Source organism: Patagioenas fasciata, chromosome 37, assembly GCF_037038585.1.
Source record: "Patagioenas fasciata isolate bPatFas1 chromosome 37, bPatFas1.hap1, whole genome shotgun sequence".
NCBI lineage: Eukaryota > Metazoa > Chordata > Aves > Columbiformes > Columbidae > Patagioenas > Patagioenas fasciata.
This window is the reverse complement of record NC_092556.1, coordinates 301722-321905: the sequence shown is the minus strand read 5'-3', so window position 1 is coordinate 321905 and position 20184 is coordinate 301722. Positions and strand designations below refer to the sequence as shown.

Genomic DNA, 20184 nt, shown 5'->3' with positions numbered 1-20184 from the left:
TGCCGACGTCACTTCCGCCCGGCGCCGCTTCCGCCCGGCGCCACTTCCGCCCGGCGCCACTTCCGCCCGGCGCCACTTCACTTCCGCCCGCCCTTGCGTGCGCGCCGGTGAGCGCGGCCGGGATGGGGGGGGGGGGGGGCGGGCGTTAATTAGTGGGCGCTAATGACTCATTAATGAGCGTTAATGGCTCATTAACGAGCGGGGGGGGTTAATTAACGGGTGCTAATGAGCCCCCGCCCCTCCCCCAGCCCATGGCCAAGCGCAAAGTGACGATCGCGGAGCCCCCGGGGGGGGAGGGGCCGGAGGAGCCGCCGCGGAAACGGGTGAGGGGGGGGGGGGGGGCGGCTATAGGGGACCTATGGGGGGACCTATGGGGGGGGATGGGGGGGTCCTATAGGGACTTCTAAGGGGGGACCTATAGGGGTCTTATAGGGGGCTATAAAGGGGGGGGAGGGGGGGCCTATAGGGGTCCTATGGGGGCCCTATAGGGGGTATAAGGGGGGGGATGGGGGGGTCTATAGGGGGCTATAAGGGGGGGCCTATAGGGGTGTATAGGGAGCTATAAGAGGGGGATGGGGGGGCCTATAGGGGTCCTATGGGGGCTCTATAGGGGGCTATGAGGGAGGAGGGGGAGTCCTATAGGGGGCTATAAGGAGGGGCCTATAGGGGTCTTATAGGGAGCTATAAGGGGGGGCCTATAGGGGGTCCTATGGGGGCCCTATAGGGGGTATAAGGGGGGGATGGGGGGGTCTATAGGGGGCTATAAGGGGGGGATAGGGGGAGCCTATAGGGGGCTATAAATGGGGGGGGGCCTATAGGGGGTCCTATAGGGTGGGATGGGGGGTCCTATGGGGGGGTCCTATAGGGGGTATGGATGGTATAGGGGGTTATGGGAGGCCTCTAAGGGTTATGGGGGCTGTGTGGGGCACCTATAGGGGGTGCAGGGGATGCATATAGGGGTATAGGAGCTATAGGGGGCCATAGGGGACTAAGGGAGCTCCCGATGGGTGTGGGGGGTGTATAGGGGTCTATAGGAGCTGGGGGAGCTCCCTATGGGTGTGGGGGTCTATAGGGGCCTATAGGGGCTGTGGAGAGCTCCCTATGTCTCTATGGGCTCTATAGGGGCTGTGGGGGTTTGCCTGTGCCTATAGGATCCATAGTGTCCATAGGGTGGTCCCCATGTCTCTGTGGGCTTTATAGGGCTGTGGGGGTGTCTCTGTGTCTATAGGATCCATAGGGTGGTCCCCATGTCTCTATGGGCTCTATAGGGCTGTGGGGGTGTCTCTGTGTCTATAGGATCCATAGGGTGGTCCTCATGTCTCTATGGGCTCTATAGGGACTATGGGGGTGTCTCTATGTCTATAGGCACATATAGGGTCCATAGGGTGGTCTCCATGGTTCTATGGGCTCTATAGGGGCTGTGGAGGTGTCTGTATGTCTATAGGTACCTATAGGATCCACAGGGCGGTCCCCATGTCTCTATGGCCTCTATAGCACTGTGGGGGTGTCTCTGTGCCTATAGCGTCCATAGGGCGGTCCCCACGCCTCTGTGGACTCTATAGGGGCTGTGGGGGTGTTCCTCTCCCTATAGGCGCCTATAGGGTCCATAGGGGGCCCCGGCAGCCATTTCCCGGGGCAGCCGTCGCTGGACAGCGATGAGGAGGAGGAGGAGGAGGAGGAGGAGGAAGGAGCTGGGGCCGAGCTGCTGCGCGGGCTGGGTACGTATGGCCCATAGGGGCCTATGGGGACCTATAGGGGACCTGCGGAGCCTGTAGGAGCTGCAGGGAACCTATGGGGTGCATAGGGGCTGTACAGAGTCTATGGGAGCTGTAGGGGAGCTATGGGGGTTGTGAGAGCTGTAGGAGATCTATGGGGCTATAGGGGACCTATGGGCGATCTACAGAGCCTATAGGAGCTGCAGGGGATCTATGGAGTCTATAGGGGCTGTGGAAGATTTATGGGAGTTATAGGGAACCTATGGCGGCTATAAGGCTGTAGGAGATCTATGGGGCTGTAGGGGGTCTATAGGGCACCTGCAGAGTCTATAGGGGCTGTAGGGCATCTGTGGGGTCTATAGGGGCTGTAGAGGATTTATGGGAGCTATAGGGGACCTATGGCGGTTATAAGAGCTGTAGAAGATCTATGGGGTCCATAGGGGACCTGGGGGACCATAGGGGACCTATAGGGGACCTGCAGAGCCTATAGGAGCTGTGGGGAACCTATGGGGTGTATAGGGGTCTGAGGGGAATATGGGTGGGTCTATGGGGTCTATAGGGTCCATAGGATCCATAGGGTCTATAGGATCTATAGGGTCCATAGGATCTATAGGATCCATAGGGTGTGTGACTCGGCCCCTCCCCCAGGGCAGGAGGCGGGGCCATGGGGTCTATAGGACCTATAGGATCCATAGGGTCCATGTGTGACTCGGCCCCTCCCCCAGGGCAGGAGGCGGGGCCATGGGGTCCATGGGGTCTATAGGATCCATAGGGTCTATGGGGTCTATAGGGTCCATGGAGTCTATAGGATCCATGGGGTCTATAGGGTCCATAGGGTCCCTGTGTGACTCGGCCCCTCCCCCAGGGCAGGAGGCGGGGCCATGGGGTCCATGGGGTCTATAGGATCCATAGGGTGTCTGACTCGGCCCCTCCCCCAGGGCAGGAGGCAGGGCCATGGGGTCCATGGGGTCTATAGGATCCATAGGGTGTCTGACTCGGCCCCTCCCCCAGGGCAGGAGGCGGGGCCATGGGGTCCATGGGGTCCATAGGATCCATGGGGTCTATAGGATCCATAGGGTGTGTGACTCGGCCCCTCCCCCAGGGCAGGAGGCGGGGCCATGGGGTCCATGGGGTCCATAGGATCCATGGGGTCTATAGGATCCATAGGGTGTCTGACTCGGCCCCTCCCCCAGGGCAGGAGGCGGGGCCATGGGGTCCATGGGGTCCATAGGATCCATGGGGTCTATAGGATCCATAGGGTGTCTGACTCGGCCCCTCCCCCAGGGCAGGAGGCGGGGCCGGCGCAGGGGGGGGAGGGGCCGGTGCCGCTGACCCCGTTCAACCTGGAGGAGGAGCTGGGGGAGGGGCGGTTCGACCCCCACGGGCACTTCCTGCCCCACAGGGACCCCCGGCCCCCCGACCCCTGGCTGGAGGCCATCGACTGGGTACGGGGACAGGGGGACACGGGGGTCATGGGGACATTGGGGACATGGGGACATTGGGGACACGGGGAGTCATGGGGGGACATGGGGACATTGGGGACATTGGGGGACATGGGGGTCATGGGGACATTGGGGGTCATGGGGACATTGGGGACATTGGGGACACGGGGGGTCATGGGGGGTCATGGGGACATTGGGGTCATGGGGGGACATTGGGAGTCATGGGGACATTGGGGGTCATGGGGATATTGGGGACATTGGGGACGTTGGGGACACGGGGAGTCATGGGGGGACATGGGGACATTGGGGACATCGGGGGACATGGGGGTCATGGGGACATTGGGGGTCATGGGGACATTGGGGACATTGGGGGTCACAGGGGGTCATGGGGACATTGGGGACACGGGGGTCATAGGGGGACATTGGGGACATGGGGGGTCATGGGGACATTGGGGACATTGGGGACACGGGGGTCATAGGGGGACATTGGGGACAGGGGGGTCATGGGGGGACATTGGGGACATGGGGACATTGGGGGTTATGGGGACATTGGGGGTCATGGGGATGTTGGGGGGCGATTGGGGACCATGGGCCCATTGGGGTCCCACTCACCCCCCCGTTTCTCCCCCCGCAGAGGCAGATCAAGCCCCGCCCCCCCTCCCCGCCCCGCCCCCCGGGTGACGACATCGACCCCGCCCCCCCGTCACCGCCGCCCCTCCCCCAGCTGCTGCGGGAGGTGCTGGGGCTGCTGCGCCCCGGGGAGACCGTGGGGGGCGCCCTGCGGCGGCTGGCGGGGCCGGGCCACGCCCCCCGGGGGCGGGGACAGAACAGGGGGCGGGGCCAAGCCAGGGGGCGCGGTGCTGCGGCGGAGGGGCGTGGCCAGAGGGATGGGAGGGGCGACGCGGAGGGGCGTGGTCAGAGGGATGGGAGGAGTGACGTGGAGGGGCGTGGCCAGGGGGATGGGAGGGGCGAAGCGGAGGGGCGTGGTGACGCGGAGGGGCGTGGCCAGAGGGATGGGAGGGGCGAAGCGGGGGGGAGTGGGGAGGATAATGAGGGGCGGGGCCAAGCGGAGGGGGTTGGCCAGGAGGGGGCGGGCGGTGGGAGGAGCCAAGCGGAGGGGCGTGGCCAAGCAGAAGGGGGTGGTGATGAGGTGGGGGGGCGTGGCCAGCCCGGGGATGGGCGGGGGCAGAGGGAGGGGAGTGGTGATGTGGAGGGGCGGGGCCAGCAGGGGGATGGGCGTGGGCAAGTAGAGGGGCGTGGCCAAGCAGAGGGGAGTGGTGATGAGGCGGAGGGGCGTGGCCACCCCGCGGATGGGCGGAGCAAAGCGGAGGAGGAGCCGGGCGGTGGGCGTGGCGAGGGGCGGAGCCGCGGGCTTGGCCCCGCCCCCCTGGAGGCCCTGGTTGCCCTATCGGATGCTTTGGTGGCCCGGGGGCTGTTCGGGGTCCTCCAGGAGAGCCGAGAGCGCCTGGGGGCGCGGCTCAGAGCGCTGGGCGGGGCCTCGCTCAGCCCCGCCCACAGCCCCGCCCACCAGGAGCCCGGCCACGCCCCCCCGGAGCCCGGCCCCGCCCTCGATATGTTCGCGGATGAAGAGGAGGGGGAAGGTGGGGGGCGTTGGGGTGAATTGGGGGGGTTGGGGGTGAATTTGGGGGGGTTGGGGGGGTTGGGGGTCCCGGGGGGGTTGGGGGGGACACGTGGGGTCAGTTTTGGGGTGAAAGGGGGGGTTTGGGGGTGAATTTGGGGGGTTTGGGGGCATTTTTAGGGTTTTTGGGGGGATTTTTGGGGGGGGGTTTGGGGGCATTTTTGGGGGGGTTTTGGGGGGAGTTTTGGGGCCTTTTTGGGGGGGTTTTTGGGGGGCATTTTGGGGTTTTTGAGGTTTTTTTTAGGGGGATTTTTGGGTCTTTTTGGGGGGGTTTCGTGGGAATTTTTGGGGGGGTTTTAGAGGGGATTTTTGGGGGGATTTGGGGGGGGCTTTGGGGTTCATTTTTAGGGGGGGTTTAGGGCGATTTTGGGGGCATTTTAAGGGATTTGGGGGGGATTTTTTTGGGTGGATTTTGGGGGTGGTTTTGGGGGCTTTTTGGGGGGGTTCGGGGGGTTTTGGGGTGACCCCCCCCCCCGTTTTGGGCAGGGGGGGCGGGGCCGCTGTCCGAGGTGCTGTGGGAATTCCAATGGGAGCACGGGGGGGACCCCGAGATCTACGGCCCCTTCAGCAGCGCCCAGATGCAGGTGGGGGGGGCCCCGAAACACGGGGGGGACCCCAAAATATGGGGGGGGGACCCCAAAATATGGGGGGGGTCTGAAATATGGGGGGGACCCCAACACATGGGGGGGACCCCGAGATCTACGGCCCCTTCAGCAGCGCCCAGATGCAGGTGGGGGGGGCCCCAAAACACGGGGGGGGGACCCCAAATATGGGGGGGGACCCCAAAATATGGGGGGGGGTCTGAAATATGGGGGGGACCCCAACACATGGGGGGACCCCGAGATCTACGGCCCCTTCAGCAGCGCCCAGATGCAGGTGGGGGGGGCCCCAAAACGGGGGGGGGACCCCAAATATGGGGGGGTCTGAAATATGGGGGGGACCCCAAATATGGGGGGGGACCCCGAAACATGGGGGGGGGGGGCGAAATATGGGGGAGGGTCTGAAATTGGGGGGGGCCCCAAACATGGGGGGGACCCCAAATATGGGGGGGCTCTGAAATATGGGGGGGACCCCAAACATGGGGGGGGCCCCAAAACATGGGGGGGACCCCAAATATTGGGGGTCTGAAATATGGGGGGGTCCAAAATATGGGGGGGACCCCAAATATGGGGGGGACCCCAAAACATGGGGGGGGTCTGAAATATGGGGGGGACCCGAAAACATGGGGGGGACCCCAAATATGGGGGGGCTCTGAAATATGGGGGGGTCTGAAATATGGGGGGGGTCCAAAATATGGGGGGGACCCCAAATATTGGGGGGTCTGAAATATGGGGGGGTCCAAAATATGGGGGGGGACCCCAAAACATGGGGGGGGTCTGAAATTGGGGGGGACCCGAAAACATGGGGGGGACCCCAAATATGGGGGGGCTCTGAAATATGGGGGGGGTCTGAAATATGGGGGGGGTCCAAAATATGGGGGGGACCCCAAATATTGGGGGGTCTGAAATATGGGGGGGTCCAAAATATGGGGGGGGACCCCAAAACATGGGGGGGGTCTGAAATATGGGGGGGACCCGAAAACATGGGGGGGACCCCAAATATGGGGGGGCTCTGAAATATGGGGGGGGTCTGAAATATGGGGGGGAACCCAGAATATGGGGGGGACCCCAAATATTGGGGGGGACCCCAAACATGGGGGGGGGTCTGAAATATGGGGGGGACCCCAAACATGGGGGGGGCCCCAAAACATGGGGGGGACCCCAAATATTGGGGGGTCTGAAATATGGGGGGGTCCAAAATATGGGGGGGACCCCAAATATGGGGGGGACCCCAAAACATGGGGGGGGGTCTGAAATATGGGGGGGACCCGAAAACATGGGGGGGACCCCAAATATGGGGGGGCTCTGAAATATTGGGGGGTCTGAAATATGGGGGTTCCAAAATATGGGGGGGACCCCAAAGCATGGGGGGGGGTCTGAAATATGGGGGGGACCCGAAAACATGGGGGGGACCCCAAATATGGGGGGGGGGTCTGAAATATGGGGGGGGAGTGGTTAAAATGGGGGGGAACCAAATTGGGGGAACAGCCCAAAGAGGAAGGGGGGGGGAACAGCCCAGAATTGGGGGGGGGGGGGCACAATTGGTGGAACAGCCCAAAGTTGGGAGAAACCAAAATGATGGGGTGGGGGGGGGGGGAGCGTAAAATGGGGCTAAAAACGTTGTTTTTTGGGTTATTTCTGCCGCGTTTTTTGGGGTTGGGGGGTCGGGGGGGGGGTCGGAGGATTTTGGGGACCCCCCCCGACCCCCCCGTGTCCCCCCAGGAGTGGGCGGCCCAGGGTTATTTCCGGGGGGGCGCCCGGTGCCGGCGCGTGGGGCCCCAAGGGCCCTTTTACGATTGTTCCCGCGTGGATTTCCAGCTCTACACGTGAGGGGGGACCCCAAAATGGGGGGGGACACCCCCCAAAATGTGGGGGGAACCCCCCCAAAATGTGCGGCCCACCCCCCGAAATTTGGGCCTCCCCTCTCCTCCCAATTTTGGGGTTCCCCCCCCCCATTAAAAAGTGGTTTGACCCAAAATCTCAGTGGGATTTGGGGGTTATGGGGGGACCCCCCCCCATGTTTATTGGTGCGTTCCGCCCCCCCCCCCCCCCATTGATTGACAAGGAGGCCATTGGGGGGCGTTGGGTTTATTGGGGGGCCCGGACGCCTGGGTCCCTTGGGGTACGCCTGGGTCCCTTGGGGTACACCTGGGTCCCTCCCGGACGCCGGGGTCCTCTCCGGGGGTCACGGGAAGGGCGGCCTGGGGGGGGAGGGGATTTAGTGTTGCAGCCCCATAGATTTCCCCCTCCAGCCCCACAGATCCTGCCCCACAGCCCCAATTCACAGCCCCACATCCCCCCATATCCCAGCCCCACTGATCCTGCCCCACATCCCCAGCCCCACATCCTCATCCCGTATCCCAGCCCCACAGCTCCTGCCCCACACGTACCCCCCGTTCCTGCTGCACCCGTGGTCGTGCTGGGCCCCCAGCCCCATGGATCCCGCCCCATAGACCCAGCCCCACACCCAGCCCCATGGATCCCGCCCCATAGACCCTGCCCCACACCCAGCCCCATGGATCCCACCCCATAGACCCTGCCCCACACCGAGCCCCATGGATCCCACCCCATAGACCCTGCCCCACACCCAGCCCCATGGATCCCACCCCATAGACCCTGCCCCACACCCAGCCCCATGGATCCCACCCCACAGACCCTGCCCCACAGACCCTGCCCCACACGTACCCCCCGTTCCTGCTGTACCCGTGGTCGTGCTGGGCCCCCAGCCCCATGGATACCGCCCCATAGACCCTGCCCCACAGACCCTGCCCCACACGTACCCCCCGTTCCTGCTGTACCCGTGGTCGTGCTGGGCCCCCAGCCCCATGGATCCCACCCCATAGACCCTGCCCCACACCCAGCCCCATGGATCCCACCCCATAGACCCTGCCCCACACGCTGCCCCATGGATCCCACCCCACAGACCCTGCCCCACACGTACCCCCCGTTCCTGCTGTACCCGTGGTCGTGCTGGGCCCCCAGCCCCATGGATCCCACCCCATAGACCCTGCCCCACAGACCCTGCCCCACACGTACCCCCCGTTCCTGCTGTACCCGTGGTCGTGCTGGGCCCCCAGCCCCATGGATCCCACCCCATAGACCCTGCCCCATAGACCCTGCCCCACACGTACCCCCCGTTCCTGCTGTACCCGTGGTCGTGCTGGGCCCCCAGCCCCATGGATCCCACCCCATAGACCCTGCCCCACAGACCCTGCCCCACACGTACCCCCCGTTCCTGCTGTACCCGTGGTCGTGCTGGGCCCCCAGCCCCATGGATCCCACCCCATAGACCCTGCCCCATAGACCCTGCCCCACACGTACCCCCCGTTCCTGCTGTACCCGTGGTCGTGCTGGGCCCCCAGCCCCATGGATCCCACCCCATAGACCCTGCCCCACACCCAGCCCCATGGATCCCGCCCCATAGACCCTGCCCCACAGACCCTGCCCCACACACCCTGCCCCACACGTACCCCCCGTTCCTGCTGTACCCGTGGTCGTGCTGGGCCCCCAGCCCCATGGATCCCACCCCATAGACCCTGCCCCACACCCAGCCCCATGGATCCCGCCCCATGGACCCTGCCCCACACCCTGCCCCACACCCTGCCCCACACGTACCCCCCGTTCCTGCTGTACCCGTGGTCGTGCTGGGCCCCCAGCCCCATGGATCCCGCCCCATAGACCCTGCCCCACACCCCCCCCCATGGATCCCACCCCATAGACCCTGCCCCACACCCTGCCCCATGGATCCCACCCCATAGACCCTGCCCCACACCCTGCCCCACACCCTGCCCCACACGTACCCCCCGTTCCTGCTGTACCCGTGGTCGTGCTGGGCCCCCAGCCCCATGGATCCCACCCCATAGACCCTGCCCCATAGACCCTGCCCCACACGTACCCCCCGTTCCTGCTGTACCCGTGGTCGTGCTGGGCCCCCAGCCCCATGGATCCCACCCCATAGACCCTGCCCCACACGTACCCCCCGTTCCTGCTGTACCCGTGGTCGTGCTGGGCCCCCAGCACCCGCAGCCGCGCGGGCGCCAGCGCCTCGGGGAGGACGCGCTTGGGGGGCGGCTCCCTGGGCAGAACGGACCAGTATGGACCAGTATGGACCAGTACAGACCAGCATGGACTGGTATAGACCAGTATGGACCAGTATAAACTGGTATAAACCAGTATAGATACATATGGAGCAGTATGGACTGGGGTACACCAGAGCAGACGGATATGGACCAGTACAGACCAGTATGCACCAGTAGGGTCCCCCAGTCTCCCCATCCAACCCCAACCCCCCAGTCCCCCCCAATTCCCCCCACTCATCCCATCCCCCCCAATTCTCCCATCCCCCCCATTACTCCCAGTCCCCTTCCCCCAGTTCCCCACCCCCCCTTTTCCCATCCCCCCATTCCCCATCCCCCCCACTTCCCCTCCCCCCCATTCTCCCCTCCCCCCCATTTCTCTCCCACCCCCCCACTCCCCCACCCCCCCACTTCCCCCCCACTCCCCCATCCCCCCCACCCCCCCATTTCCCATCCCCCCCACCCCCCGTCCCCCCCATTTCCCTCCCATCCCCCACCCCCACCCCCCCTCTTTTTCCCACCCCCCATTTCCCCCCATTTCCCATCCCCCCCACCCCCCGTCCCCCCCATTTCCCTCCCATCCCCCCCCCCGTCCCCCCCTCTTTTTCCCACCCCCCATTTCCCCCCATTTCCCATCCCCCCCACCCCCACCCCCCCCACCCCCCCCCCATTCCCACCCCCGCCCCACTCACCCCCCCCCACTCTGCAGCCGCCGCTTCAGCGCGGGCCCCACGGGCCGGGGGATCCTGTACACGGGGGGGGGGGGAAGGGACAAAACCAATGAGGTCGAACCTCCCCCCTCCCAAAAAACCCCAAAAACCCCCCCAAAAACCCCAAAAACCCCAAAAATCCCCCCAAAAAACCCCCCGAACCGCTCACCCCCCCGCGCAGGCCGCGCCCTCCATCCGGGTCCCGCGGGCGCGCAGGCGCGGGGAGGAGGGGGCGTGGCCAAAGTGAGGGGGCGTGGCCGAAGTGAGGGGGAGCGGCCAAGCGCGGGGGGCGTGGTCAAAGTGAGGGGGGCGCAGCTAAGAGGGGGGCGTGGTCAAGCGGTGGGGGGGCGTAGCCAAGCGGGGAGGGGGCGTTCCCGCGGCGCGGTGACGTCACAGACGCGCCGCGGTGGCCGCCACCGCGGCGCGCCTGTGACGTCACCGCGGCGCGGAGCCCGCCGCTTGCGAGGCCGCGTTTTGAGGGCAAATCGAGGGGTTTTGTGAGGTAATATTGACGTCATAGTGACGTCACTGGCCATGGCCACCCTCCCCTTACCCGGGGGGGTACAAAGGGCCCGGCAACTCCTGCACATGAGCGTCCTGGCCCAAGCGGCGGGGCCGGGGGGGAAGGAGCTGGCGGCCGGGAACAACTACGGGGAGATCGCGGTGTTCAGGTATCGGGAATGGATCGATAACCTGGGTGGTGGCGGCAGTGAGGGGGCTGGGAGGTGCTGGGGGGGGGGGTGGGGTGGTGGGGATCGATATGGGATCGATATGGGATCGAGAAGTGGTCAATAAGCGTGGGGGGAACAGCTCTGGGGAGGTTGGGGTGTTTGGGTATCAATAAGTGATCAATAAGGGATCAATAAGGGATCGATAACCATCCAATAACATCAATAACCATATGGGAAACAGCTCTGGGGAGGTTGTGGTGTTCAGGTGTTGATAAGGGATCGATAAGGGACCAATAGGTGATCAATAACCATCCGATAACATCAACAACCCACACTAACCCAGTTACTCCAGTCTAACCCAGTCTATCCCAGTTAACCAAGTCTAACCCAGTTAGCCCAGTCTAACCCAGTTAAGCCCAGTCTAACCCTATCTAACCCAGCTACCCCAGTCTACCCCAGTTTACCCCAGTCACCCCAGTTAATCCCAGTCACCCTGGTTAATCCCAGTTTCCCCAGTCAATCCCAGTCACCCCAGTCAATCCCAGTTTGCCCAGTCTAACCCAGTCTAACCCAGTCTACCCCAGTTAACCAAGTCTAACCCAGTTAGCCCAGTCTAACCCCATCTAACCCAGCTACCCCAGTCTACCCCAGTTTACCCCAGTTACCCCAGTCACCCCAGTTAATCCCAGTCACCGTGGTTAATCCCAGTTTCCCCAGTCAATCTGAGTCACCCCAGTCAATCCCAGTTTGCCCAGTCTAACCCAGTCTAACCCAGTCTAACCCAGTTGATCCCAGTCACCCCAGTCAATCCCAGTTTGCCCAGTCTAACCCAGTCTAACCCAGTCAATCCCAGTCTCCCCCAGTCAATCCCAGTTTGCCCAGTCTAACCCAATCTCCCCGGTCAATCCCAGTCTCCCCCAGTCTCCCCAGTCAATCCCAGTCTAACCCAGTCAATCCCAGTCTAACCCAGTCTCCCCCAGTCAATCCCAGTTTGCCCAGTCTAACCCAATCTCCCCGGTCAATCCCAGTCTCCCCCAGTCTCCCCAGTCTCCACAGTCTCCCCCAGTCTCCCCCAGTCTCCCCCAGTCTCCCCAGTCAATCCCAGTCTCCCCCAGTCAATCCCAGTCTCCCCCAGTCAATCCCAGTCTCCCCCAGTCAATCCCAGTCTAACCCAGTCAATCCCAGTTTGCCCAGTCTAACCCAGTCAATCCCAGTCTCCCCCAGTCTCCCCCAGTCTCCCCCAGTCAATCCCAGTCTCCCCCAGTCAATCCCAGTCTAACCCAGTCAATCCCAGTCTCCCCCAGTCTCCCCCAGTCTCCCCCAGTCAATCCCAGTCTCCCCCAGTCTCCCCCAGTCTCCCCCAGTCAATCCCAGTCTCCCCCAGTCCATCCCAGTCTCCCCAGTCCATCCCAGTCTCCCCCAGTCTCCCCCAGTCCATCCCAGTCTCCCCCAGTCCATCCCAGTCTCCCCCAGTCCATCCCAGTCTCCCCAGTCCATCCCAGTCTAACCCAGTCTCCCCAGTCCATCCCAGTCTCCCCAGTCCATCCCAGTCTAACCCAGTCTCCCCCAGTCCATCCCAGTCTCCCCAGTCCATCCCAGTCTAACCCAGTCTCCCCCAGTCAATCCCAGTCCATCCCAGTCCATCCCAGTCTCCCCAGTCCATCCCAGTCTAACCCAGTCTCCCCGGTGCCCGCAGCCTCTCTGCCGCCCTGAGCGCCGATGCCAAGGAGGAGAACAAGCGCCCGCTCGGGCTCTTCCAGGGTGAGCCCCGCCCCCGGCCACGCCCCCTTACACAGACCACGCCCCCTTACCCCCACCCCCTTAAGCCCCACCCCCTTAAGCCCCACCCCCTTGAGCTCCTCCCATGCTGCTTTGCCCCCTCCCACTGCCCTCCAGGCCCCGCCTGCACCCCCCAGTCCCCGACCCCTGAGTCCCCGCCCCCTGAGTCCCCGCCCCCTGAGTCCCCACCCCCCTGAGTCCCCACCCCTTCAGTCCCCACCCCCCTGAGTCCCCACCCCCTGAGTCCCCACCCCCCTCAGTCCCCACCCCCCTGAGTCCCCGCCCCCTCAGTCCCCACCGCCTCATTCCCCACCCCCCTGAGTCCCCGCCTCCTGAGACCCCGCCCCTGAGTCCAGGCCCCACCCACCCCCTTTCGGCCCCGCCCCCTGAGGCCCCTCCCCCTCAGTCCCAACCCCCTTCAGACCCCGCCCCCTAGACCCCACCCCCAGACCACTCCCCCTGAGGCCCTGCTCTGTGAGGCCCCGCCCCCTGAGGCTCCGCCCCCTCAGTCCTCACCCCCCTTAGACCCCACTCCCTAGACCCCACCCCCAGACCACTCCCCTGAGGCCCTGCCCCGTGAGGCCCCGCCCCCTGAGGCTCCGCCCCCTCAGTCCCCACCCCCCTTAGACCCCACCCCCTAGACCACACCCCCTTGAGCTCCTCCCACGCTGTTTTGCCCCCCCCACTGCCCTCCAGCCCCCACCCACCCCCTTGAGGCCCCACCTCCTTTAGGCCCCGCCCCCCTGAGACACCCCCAAGCCCCGCCCCCGAGGCCACGCCCCCTAAGCCCCGCCCCCTTCAGCGCACTCGGCGCCCGTGTACGCGCTGCTGGGCACCGAGCGGCTGCTGCTGAGCGCCAGCGACGGGGAGTGCAAGGCCTGGAGCTGGGCCGAGCTGGGCCGCAAGGTGAGCGCCGCACCCGGGGTCCCTCGGGGCACGCCTGGGTCCCTGGGGCACTCCTGGGTCCCCTGGGGCATGCCTGGGTCCCTCCCGAACTCCTGGGTCCCTCCCGAACTCCTGGGTCCCCTCCCGAACTCCTGGGTCCCTCCCGAACTCCTTGGTCCCTCGGGGCACTCCTGGGTCCCTCCCGAACTCCTGGGTCCTTCCTGAACTCCTGAGTCCCTTGGGGCACTCCTGGGTCTCTCCCGAACTCCTGGGTCCCCTCCCGAACTCCTGGGTCCCTTGGGGCACTCCTGGGTCCCTCCCGAACTCCTGGGTCCCTCCCGAACTCCTGGGTCCCTCCCGAACTCCTGGGTCCCCTCCCGAACTCCTGGGTCCCTCCCGAACTCCTGGGTCCCCTCCTGAACTCCTGGGTCCCTCCTGAACTCCTGGGTCCCCTGGGGCACTCCTGGGTCCCTCCCGAACTCCTGGGTCCCTCCCGAACTCCTGGGTCCCTCCTGAACTCCTGGGTCCCTCCCGGACGCCTGGGTCCCCACCCAGACCCCCCCTCACCCATGTTTTACCCCCTCCCCCTCCCAGGGCTGTCGGGAGGTCTGGACCCGTCGGCCGCCCTACAGGTGAGACCCCGAACGCCTGGGTCCCGTGGGGCACTCCTGGGTCCCTCTGGAACACCTAGGTCCCTTGGGGCACTCCTGGGTCCCCCCCGAACTCCTGGGTCCCCTCCGGAACTCCTGGGTCCCTTGGGGCACTCCTGGGTCCCCCCCGAACTCCTGGGTCCCCCCCGAACTCCTGGGTCCCCTCCCGAACTCCTGGGTCCCTTGGGGCACTCCCGGGTCCCTGGGGCACTCCCGGGTCCCTCCCGGACGCCTGGGTCCCCATTTCCATAGGAACACCCTGGAGGTTCCCGAGATCACCAGCCTGGAGCTGAACACGCGGGTGAGCCCCTGTGACCCCCGGTGACCCCTGACCCCTGCGTGACCCCGGGTGACCCCCGGGTGACCCCCGCGTGACCCCTGGGTGACCCCTGACCCCCCTGTGACCCCAGGATCACTCCCTGGTTCTGGCCGGGGGTGACGGAACCATTTGGGTGATGGATCTGGAGACCGGAACCTTCACGGTGACAGCAACGGGGACACTGGGGGCAATGGGGATACTGGGGGCAATGGGGACATTGGGGACATTGGGGACATGGGGGCAATGGGGACATTGGGGACATGGGGGCAATGAGGGCAATGGGGGCAATGGGGACAATGGGGGCAATGGGGACATTGGGGACATGGGGGCAATGGGGACAATGGGGACAATGGGGGCAATGGGGACATGGGGACATTGGGGACATGGGGGCAATGGGGTCATGGGGGCAATGGGGACAATGGGGGCAATGGGGGCAATGGGGGAATGGGGACATTGGGGGCAATGGGGACATTGGGGACATGGGGGCAATGGGGACAATGGGGGCAATGAGGGCAATGGGGGCAATGGGGTCAATGGGGCAATGGGGGCAATGGGGACATTGGGGGCAATGGGGGCATTGGGGACATTGGGGGCAATGGGGACATGGGGGCATTGGGGACACTGGGGGCAATGGGGGCAATGGGGACAATGGGGACAGTGGGGGTGATGGGGACATTGGGGATCAATGGGGGGCATTGGGGATCAATGGGGATCAATGAGGGCAATGGGGGGCAATGGGGGTCAATGGGGGACAATGGGGGTCAGTGGGGGACAATGGGGGCATTGGGGGCAATGGGGGTCAATGGGAATCAATGGGGGTCAATGGGGTACAGTGGGGGGCCATGGGGATCAATGGGGACATTGGGGGCATTGGGGGCAATGGGGTCAATGGGGGTCAATGTGAGTCAATGGGGGTCAATGGGGATCAATGGGGGTCAATGGAAGTCAATGGTGGTCAATGGGCGTCAATGGAAGTCAAGGGGGGCAATGGGGGTCAGTGGAGTCAATGGGGGGCAATGGGGGTCAATGGAGTCAATGGGGGTCAATGGGGATCAATGGGGATCAATGGGGGTCAATGGTGGTCAGTGGGGTCAATGGGGGTCAATGGGACTCAATGGGGTCAATGGGGTCAATGGGGTCAATGGGGTCAATGGGGTCAATGGGTTCGGTGTCCGTCCGTCCGTCCGCAGGCGGCGCTGTCGGGACACACGGCCGTGGTCCATTGCCTGGCCCTGCGGGACCCCCAGCCCCAGCTGCTCTCGGGGGGCGAGGACGGGACCGTGCGGCTCTGGGGTGAGGAACGACCCAAAACCACCCCAATTCACCCCAAAATCACCCCCCCGGCCCCTCCCCCGCCCCTGCGGCTCTGGGCTGAGAAACGACCCAAAACCACCCCAATTCACCCCAAAATCACCCCCCCCGGCCCCTCCCCCGCCCCTGCGGCTCTGGGGTGAGAAACGACCCAAAACCACCCCAATTCACCCCAAAATCACCCCCCCGGCCCCTCCCCCGCCCCCGCGGCTCTGGGCTGAGAAACGACCCAAAACCACCCCAATTCACCCCAAAATCACCCCCAAAACCACAGGAATTCAGCCCAATCCCACCCGCCCCTCCCCCCACCACCCCCCCGTGTCCATTTTGGGGCGTTTGGGGGCATTTTTGGGGCATTTTGGGGTCATTTTCTGTCACTTTTGGGGCGTTTTTGGGTCATTTTCTGTCACTTTGGGGTGGTTTTGGGTCATTTCTGGGTGATTTCTGGGTCACTCTTGGGTCGTTTTGGGTCATTTTATGTCACATTTGGGTCATTTTCTGTCACTTTTGGGTCATTTTGGGTCGTTTTTCTGTCATTTTGGGTCATTTTGGGTCATTTCTGGGGGATTTTGGGGACGTTTTGTGTCACTTTTGGGTCACTTTGGTTCATTTTTGTGTCATTTTTTGGTCATTTTCTGTCACTTTTGGGTCATTTTGGGTCATTTTCTGTCACTTTTGGGTCCTTTTGTGTCACTTTGGGGTCATGTTGGGTTATTTTGGGGTCATTTTCTGTCACTTTGGGGTCATTTTCTGTCACTTTCTTGTCATTTTGGGTCATTCCTGGGTGATTTTGGGGTCGTTTCGGGTCATTCTTGTCCCTTTTGGCCCATTTTGGGTCATTTTTGGGCCATTTTGGGCTCATTTTCTCCCCAGATCTGCGCACGGGGACCCAGGTCCAGCTCATCGAGGTTCACAAGTACCAGGTGCCCAAAATCCCCTCAAACCGCCCCAAAATGCCCCAAAACCCCCCCAAATTACCCCCAAACCCCCCCCAAATACCCCCAAATCCCCCCAAATTGCCCCAAAACGCCCCAAACTGCCCCAAACCGCCTCATTTCCCCTTTCCCCCTTCCCCCCCCCCCGACTCGCCTCGGTGCCACATCACTTCCGGTCCCCGCGGGCGCCTCGGTCCCTCCACTTCCGCTCCCCCCCCAACCCCCCGCAACCCTGCCCTTTAGTTCCGGCCTCCCCCCCCCACTCCCCTCGGTGTCTCATCACTTCCGGTCCCCGCGGGCGCCTCGGTCCCTTCACTTCCGCTCCCCCCCCAAACCCCCGCAACCCTGCCCTTTAGTTCCGGCTTCCCCCCCCCACTCCCCTCGGTGTCTCATCACTTCCGGTCCCCGCGGGCGCCTCGGTCCCTCCACTTCCGCTCCCCCCCCAACCCCCGCGACCCTGAACTTTGGTTCCGCGCCCCATTTCCCCCCCCCACCCCCCCCCCCCGAACTCCTGGGTTCCCCACCCGAACTCCTGGGTTCCCCACCCGAACTCCTGGGTCCTTCCCCTCCCCCCCAGGAGTGCAGCCGCCCCCAGCTGGGCAAATGGATTCGCTGCTTGGCCACCGACGGTGATTGGATGGTGAGGGGCGGGGGCGGGGCCGGGGGTGGGGTCCGCCCCCCGTGACCCCGCTGACCCCGTGACCCCGTGACCCCAGGTGTGCGGGGGGGGCCCGGCGCTGACCCTGTGGCACCTGCGCTCCGGCACCCCCACCACCGTCTTCCCCCTCCCCCACCCCCAGCACCACGTGCTCTTCCACCAGGACCTGGTGAGTCCAACCAGTTCGGACCAGTTCGGACCAGTTTGGGTCCCCCCCCCACCCCGCTTCGCCCGGTTCGGTTCCCAGTCCCCCCCAGTTTGGTTCCCAGTCCCCCCAGTTTGGTCTCAGGGTGTCCCCCAGTCCCCCCCAGTTTGGTTCCCAGTCCCCCCCAGTTTGGTTCCCAGTCCCCCCAGTTTGGTCTCAGGGTGTCTCCCAGTCTCCCCAGTTCAGTTCCCAGTGTCCCCAGTTGAGTTCCCAGTGTCCCCATTCAATTCCCAGTCCCTCCCAGTGTCCCCAGTTTGGTTCCCAGTCCCCCCCAGTCCCCCCCAGTTTGGTTCCCAGTCCCTCCCAGTCCCCCCAGTTCAATTCCCAGTCCCCCCCAGTCCCCCCCAGTTCGGTTCCCAGTCCCTCCCAGTGTCCCCAGTTTGGTTCCCAGTCCATCCCAGTTCCCCCAGTTTGGTTCCCAGTCCCTCCCAGTGTCCCCAGTTTGGTTCCCAGTCCATCCCAGTTCCCCCATTCAATTCCCAGTCCCCCCCAGTTCCCCCAGTTTGGTTCCCAGTCCCCCCAGTTCAGCTCCCAGCCCCCTCCACCGTGTCCGTCTGTCCCATCCTGTCCATCTGTCCCATGGTGTCCGTCTGTCCCATGGTGTCCGTGTGTCCCATGGTGTCCGTGTGTCCGTCTGTCCCATGGTGTCCATGTGTCCCAGTGTGTCCGTCTGTCCCACAGTGTCCGTCTGTCCCATGGTGTCCGTGTGTCTCATGGTGTCCGTGTGTCTCATCCTGTCTGTCCCACGCTGTCCGTCTGTCCCACGGTGTCCGTGTGTCCCATGGTGTCCGTGTGTCTGTCCCACGGTGTCCGTGTGTCCCACGGTGTCCGTGTGTCTGTCCCACGCTGTCCGTCTGTCCCACGGTGTCCGTGTGTCCCATGGTGTCCGTGTGTCTGTCCCACGGTGTCCGTGTGTCCCACGGTGTCCGTGTGTCTGTCCCACGGTGTCCGTGTGTCCCACGGTGTCCGTGTGTCCCATGGTGTCCATGTGTCCCATGGTGTCCGTGTGTCTGTCCCATGGTGTCCGTGTGTCTGTCCCACGGTGTCCGTCCGTCCGTCCGTGCAGGTGCTGTCTGGGGGCCGGGGTCCCCTCCTCCACCAGTTCCACCTGAGCGGCGACGCCCGCGGCCGCGTCCCCGTCTCCTCCCCCGCCCTGCGCAGCCTGGCCCTGGCGCCCCGGCACCAGCACACGGTGGGCGGGGACGGGGGTGGGCGTGGCCAAGGGGTGGGCGGGGACACGGGGTGGGCGGGGACAAGGGGTGGGCGGGGCCGAGGGGTGGACGGGGACAAGGGGTGGGCGGGTCCAGGGGGTGGGCGGGGGCAAGGGGTGGGCGGGTCCAGGGGGTGGGCGGGTCCAGGGGGTGGGCAGGTCCAGGGGGTGGGCGGGGCCGGGGGGTGGACGGGGACAAGGGGGGGGCGGGGTCAGGGGGTGGGCGGGTCCAGGGGGTGGGCGGGGCCGGGGGGTGGACGGGGACAAGGGGTGGGCAGGGTCAGGGGGTGGGCGGGTCCAGGGGGTGGGCAGGAGCAGTGGTGGTTGAGGGGCAGTGGTGGTTGAGGGGCAGTGGTGGTTGAGGGGTGGGCGGGGCCAGGGGGTGGGTGGGGCCAGGGGTGGGCTGGGTCAGGGGGTGGGCGGGGCCAGTGGTGGCTGAGGGGTGGGCGGGGCCGAGGGGTGGGCGTGGCCAAGGGGTGGGCAGGGACAAGGGGTGGGTGGAGCCAGGGGGTGGGTGGAGCCTGGGAGGGCGGGGCTTCAGGGGGCGGGAACGCGGCAGTGGGTGGGGCCGGAGGGGTGGGCGGGTCCTCAGGGGGCGGGGACATGAGTGGGAGGGGCCAAGGGGTGGGTGAGGCTTGAGGGGTGGGCGGGACCATGGGGCAGGTGAGGCCTGGGGGCGGGGACACGGGGGTGGGTGGGGCCTGAGGGGTGGGAGGGGCTTGAGGGGGGTGGGCCCTCGGGGGGTGGGCGGGGCCACGGGGGTGGGGCCACGGGGGGCGGGGCCATGGGTGTGGGTGGGGCCTGAGGGGTGGGTGTGGCCAAGGGGTGAATGACAGAACCTGGAGGTGGGAGGGGCTTGAAGGGCAGTGGGTGTGGCCTAACGGGGGCGGGGCCAGATGGGCTAAATCGCAGCCTTGGGTGGGGCTTAGAGACGGGGGGCGGGGCCTGGGAGGTGGGGGAGGAGCCCGGGGTGGGCGTGTCCTGAGGAGGCCCCGCCCCCAGGTGCTGACGGCGGCCGGGAACAGCCCCAAGATCGATGTGTTCACCAACCTGGGCTACCGGGCCTTCTCCTTGGCCTTTGCCTGACCGGCACAGACCAGTACAGACCAGTACAGACCCGTACAGACCAGTACAGACCAGTACAGACCAGTATGGACCCCTACAGACCAGTACAGGCCCCCCCAGTTCCACCCGCGACCGCTCGGGGGGGAAACGGAGCCGCTTCGGGACTTTCCGGCCCCTCCGAGCGGCTTCGGGCGTTTCCGGCACCGCTCGGGCGTTTCCGGCACCGCTCGGGCGTTTCCGGCAGCACTCGGGTGTTTCCGGCACCGCTCGGGTGCCCCCACCCCCACCGCTCGGGTGTTTCCGGCACCACTCGGG

At 65.1% G+C, this 20184-nt stretch overlaps 2 protein-coding genes and 1 long non-coding RNA gene across 5 annotated transcripts; 2 read left to right on the top strand and 1 right to left on the bottom strand.

Moving 5' to 3' along the window:
* The first annotated feature begins 3 nt into the window (after positions 1-3).
* CD2BP2 (CD2 cytoplasmic tail binding protein 2) lies at positions 4-7373 on the top strand. The gene is made up of 7 exons (XM_071801332.1): positions 4-107; positions 249-323; positions 1592-1718; positions 3000-3160; positions 3792-4758; positions 5283-5380; positions 7118-7373. Exons 2-7 carry the CDS (start codon positions 252-254, stop codon positions 7223-7225), a joined length of 1533 nt encoding a protein of 510 aa, XP_071657433.1. The 5' UTR covers positions 4-107; positions 249-251; the 3' UTR covers positions 7226-7373.
* A 94-nt stretch (positions 7374-7467) lies between these two features.
* On the bottom strand, positions 7468-10452 carry LOC139826237 (uncharacterized). Its single transcript, XR_011736216.1, has 4 exons — positions 10351-10452; positions 10164-10217; positions 9372-9470; positions 7468-7596 (listed from the first exon to the last, which is right to left on the bottom strand). It is a non-coding gene; the product is annotated as an uncharacterized lncRNA (long non-coding RNA).
* A 130-nt stretch (positions 10453-10582) lies between these two features.
* THOC6 (THO complex subunit 6) lies at positions 10583-20150 on the top strand. 3 transcript variants are annotated; one of them, XM_071801314.1, is made up of 12 exons: positions 10586-10852; positions 12549-12613; positions 13434-13537; positions 14111-14148; positions 14419-14467; positions 14577-14648; positions 15676-15778; positions 16670-16719; positions 17309-17371; positions 17448-17558; positions 18661-18786; positions 19807-20148. In XM_071801314.1, exons 1-12 carry the CDS (start codon positions 10716-10718, stop codon positions 19888-19890), a joined length of 1002 nt encoding a protein of 333 aa, XP_071657415.1. In that variant the 5' UTR covers positions 10586-10715; the 3' UTR covers positions 19891-20148. The 3 variants fall into 3 exon arrangements, with proteins under 3 accessions (XP_071657417.1, XP_071657416.1, XP_071657415.1); XM_071801316.1 differs by lacking the exon at positions 17448-17558 and having other exon boundaries at positions 10583-10852; positions 19807-20150; XM_071801315.1 differs by lacking the exon at positions 14577-14648 and having other exon boundaries at positions 10585-10852; positions 19807-20149.
* The last annotated feature ends 34 nt before the right edge of the window (positions 20151-20184 follow it).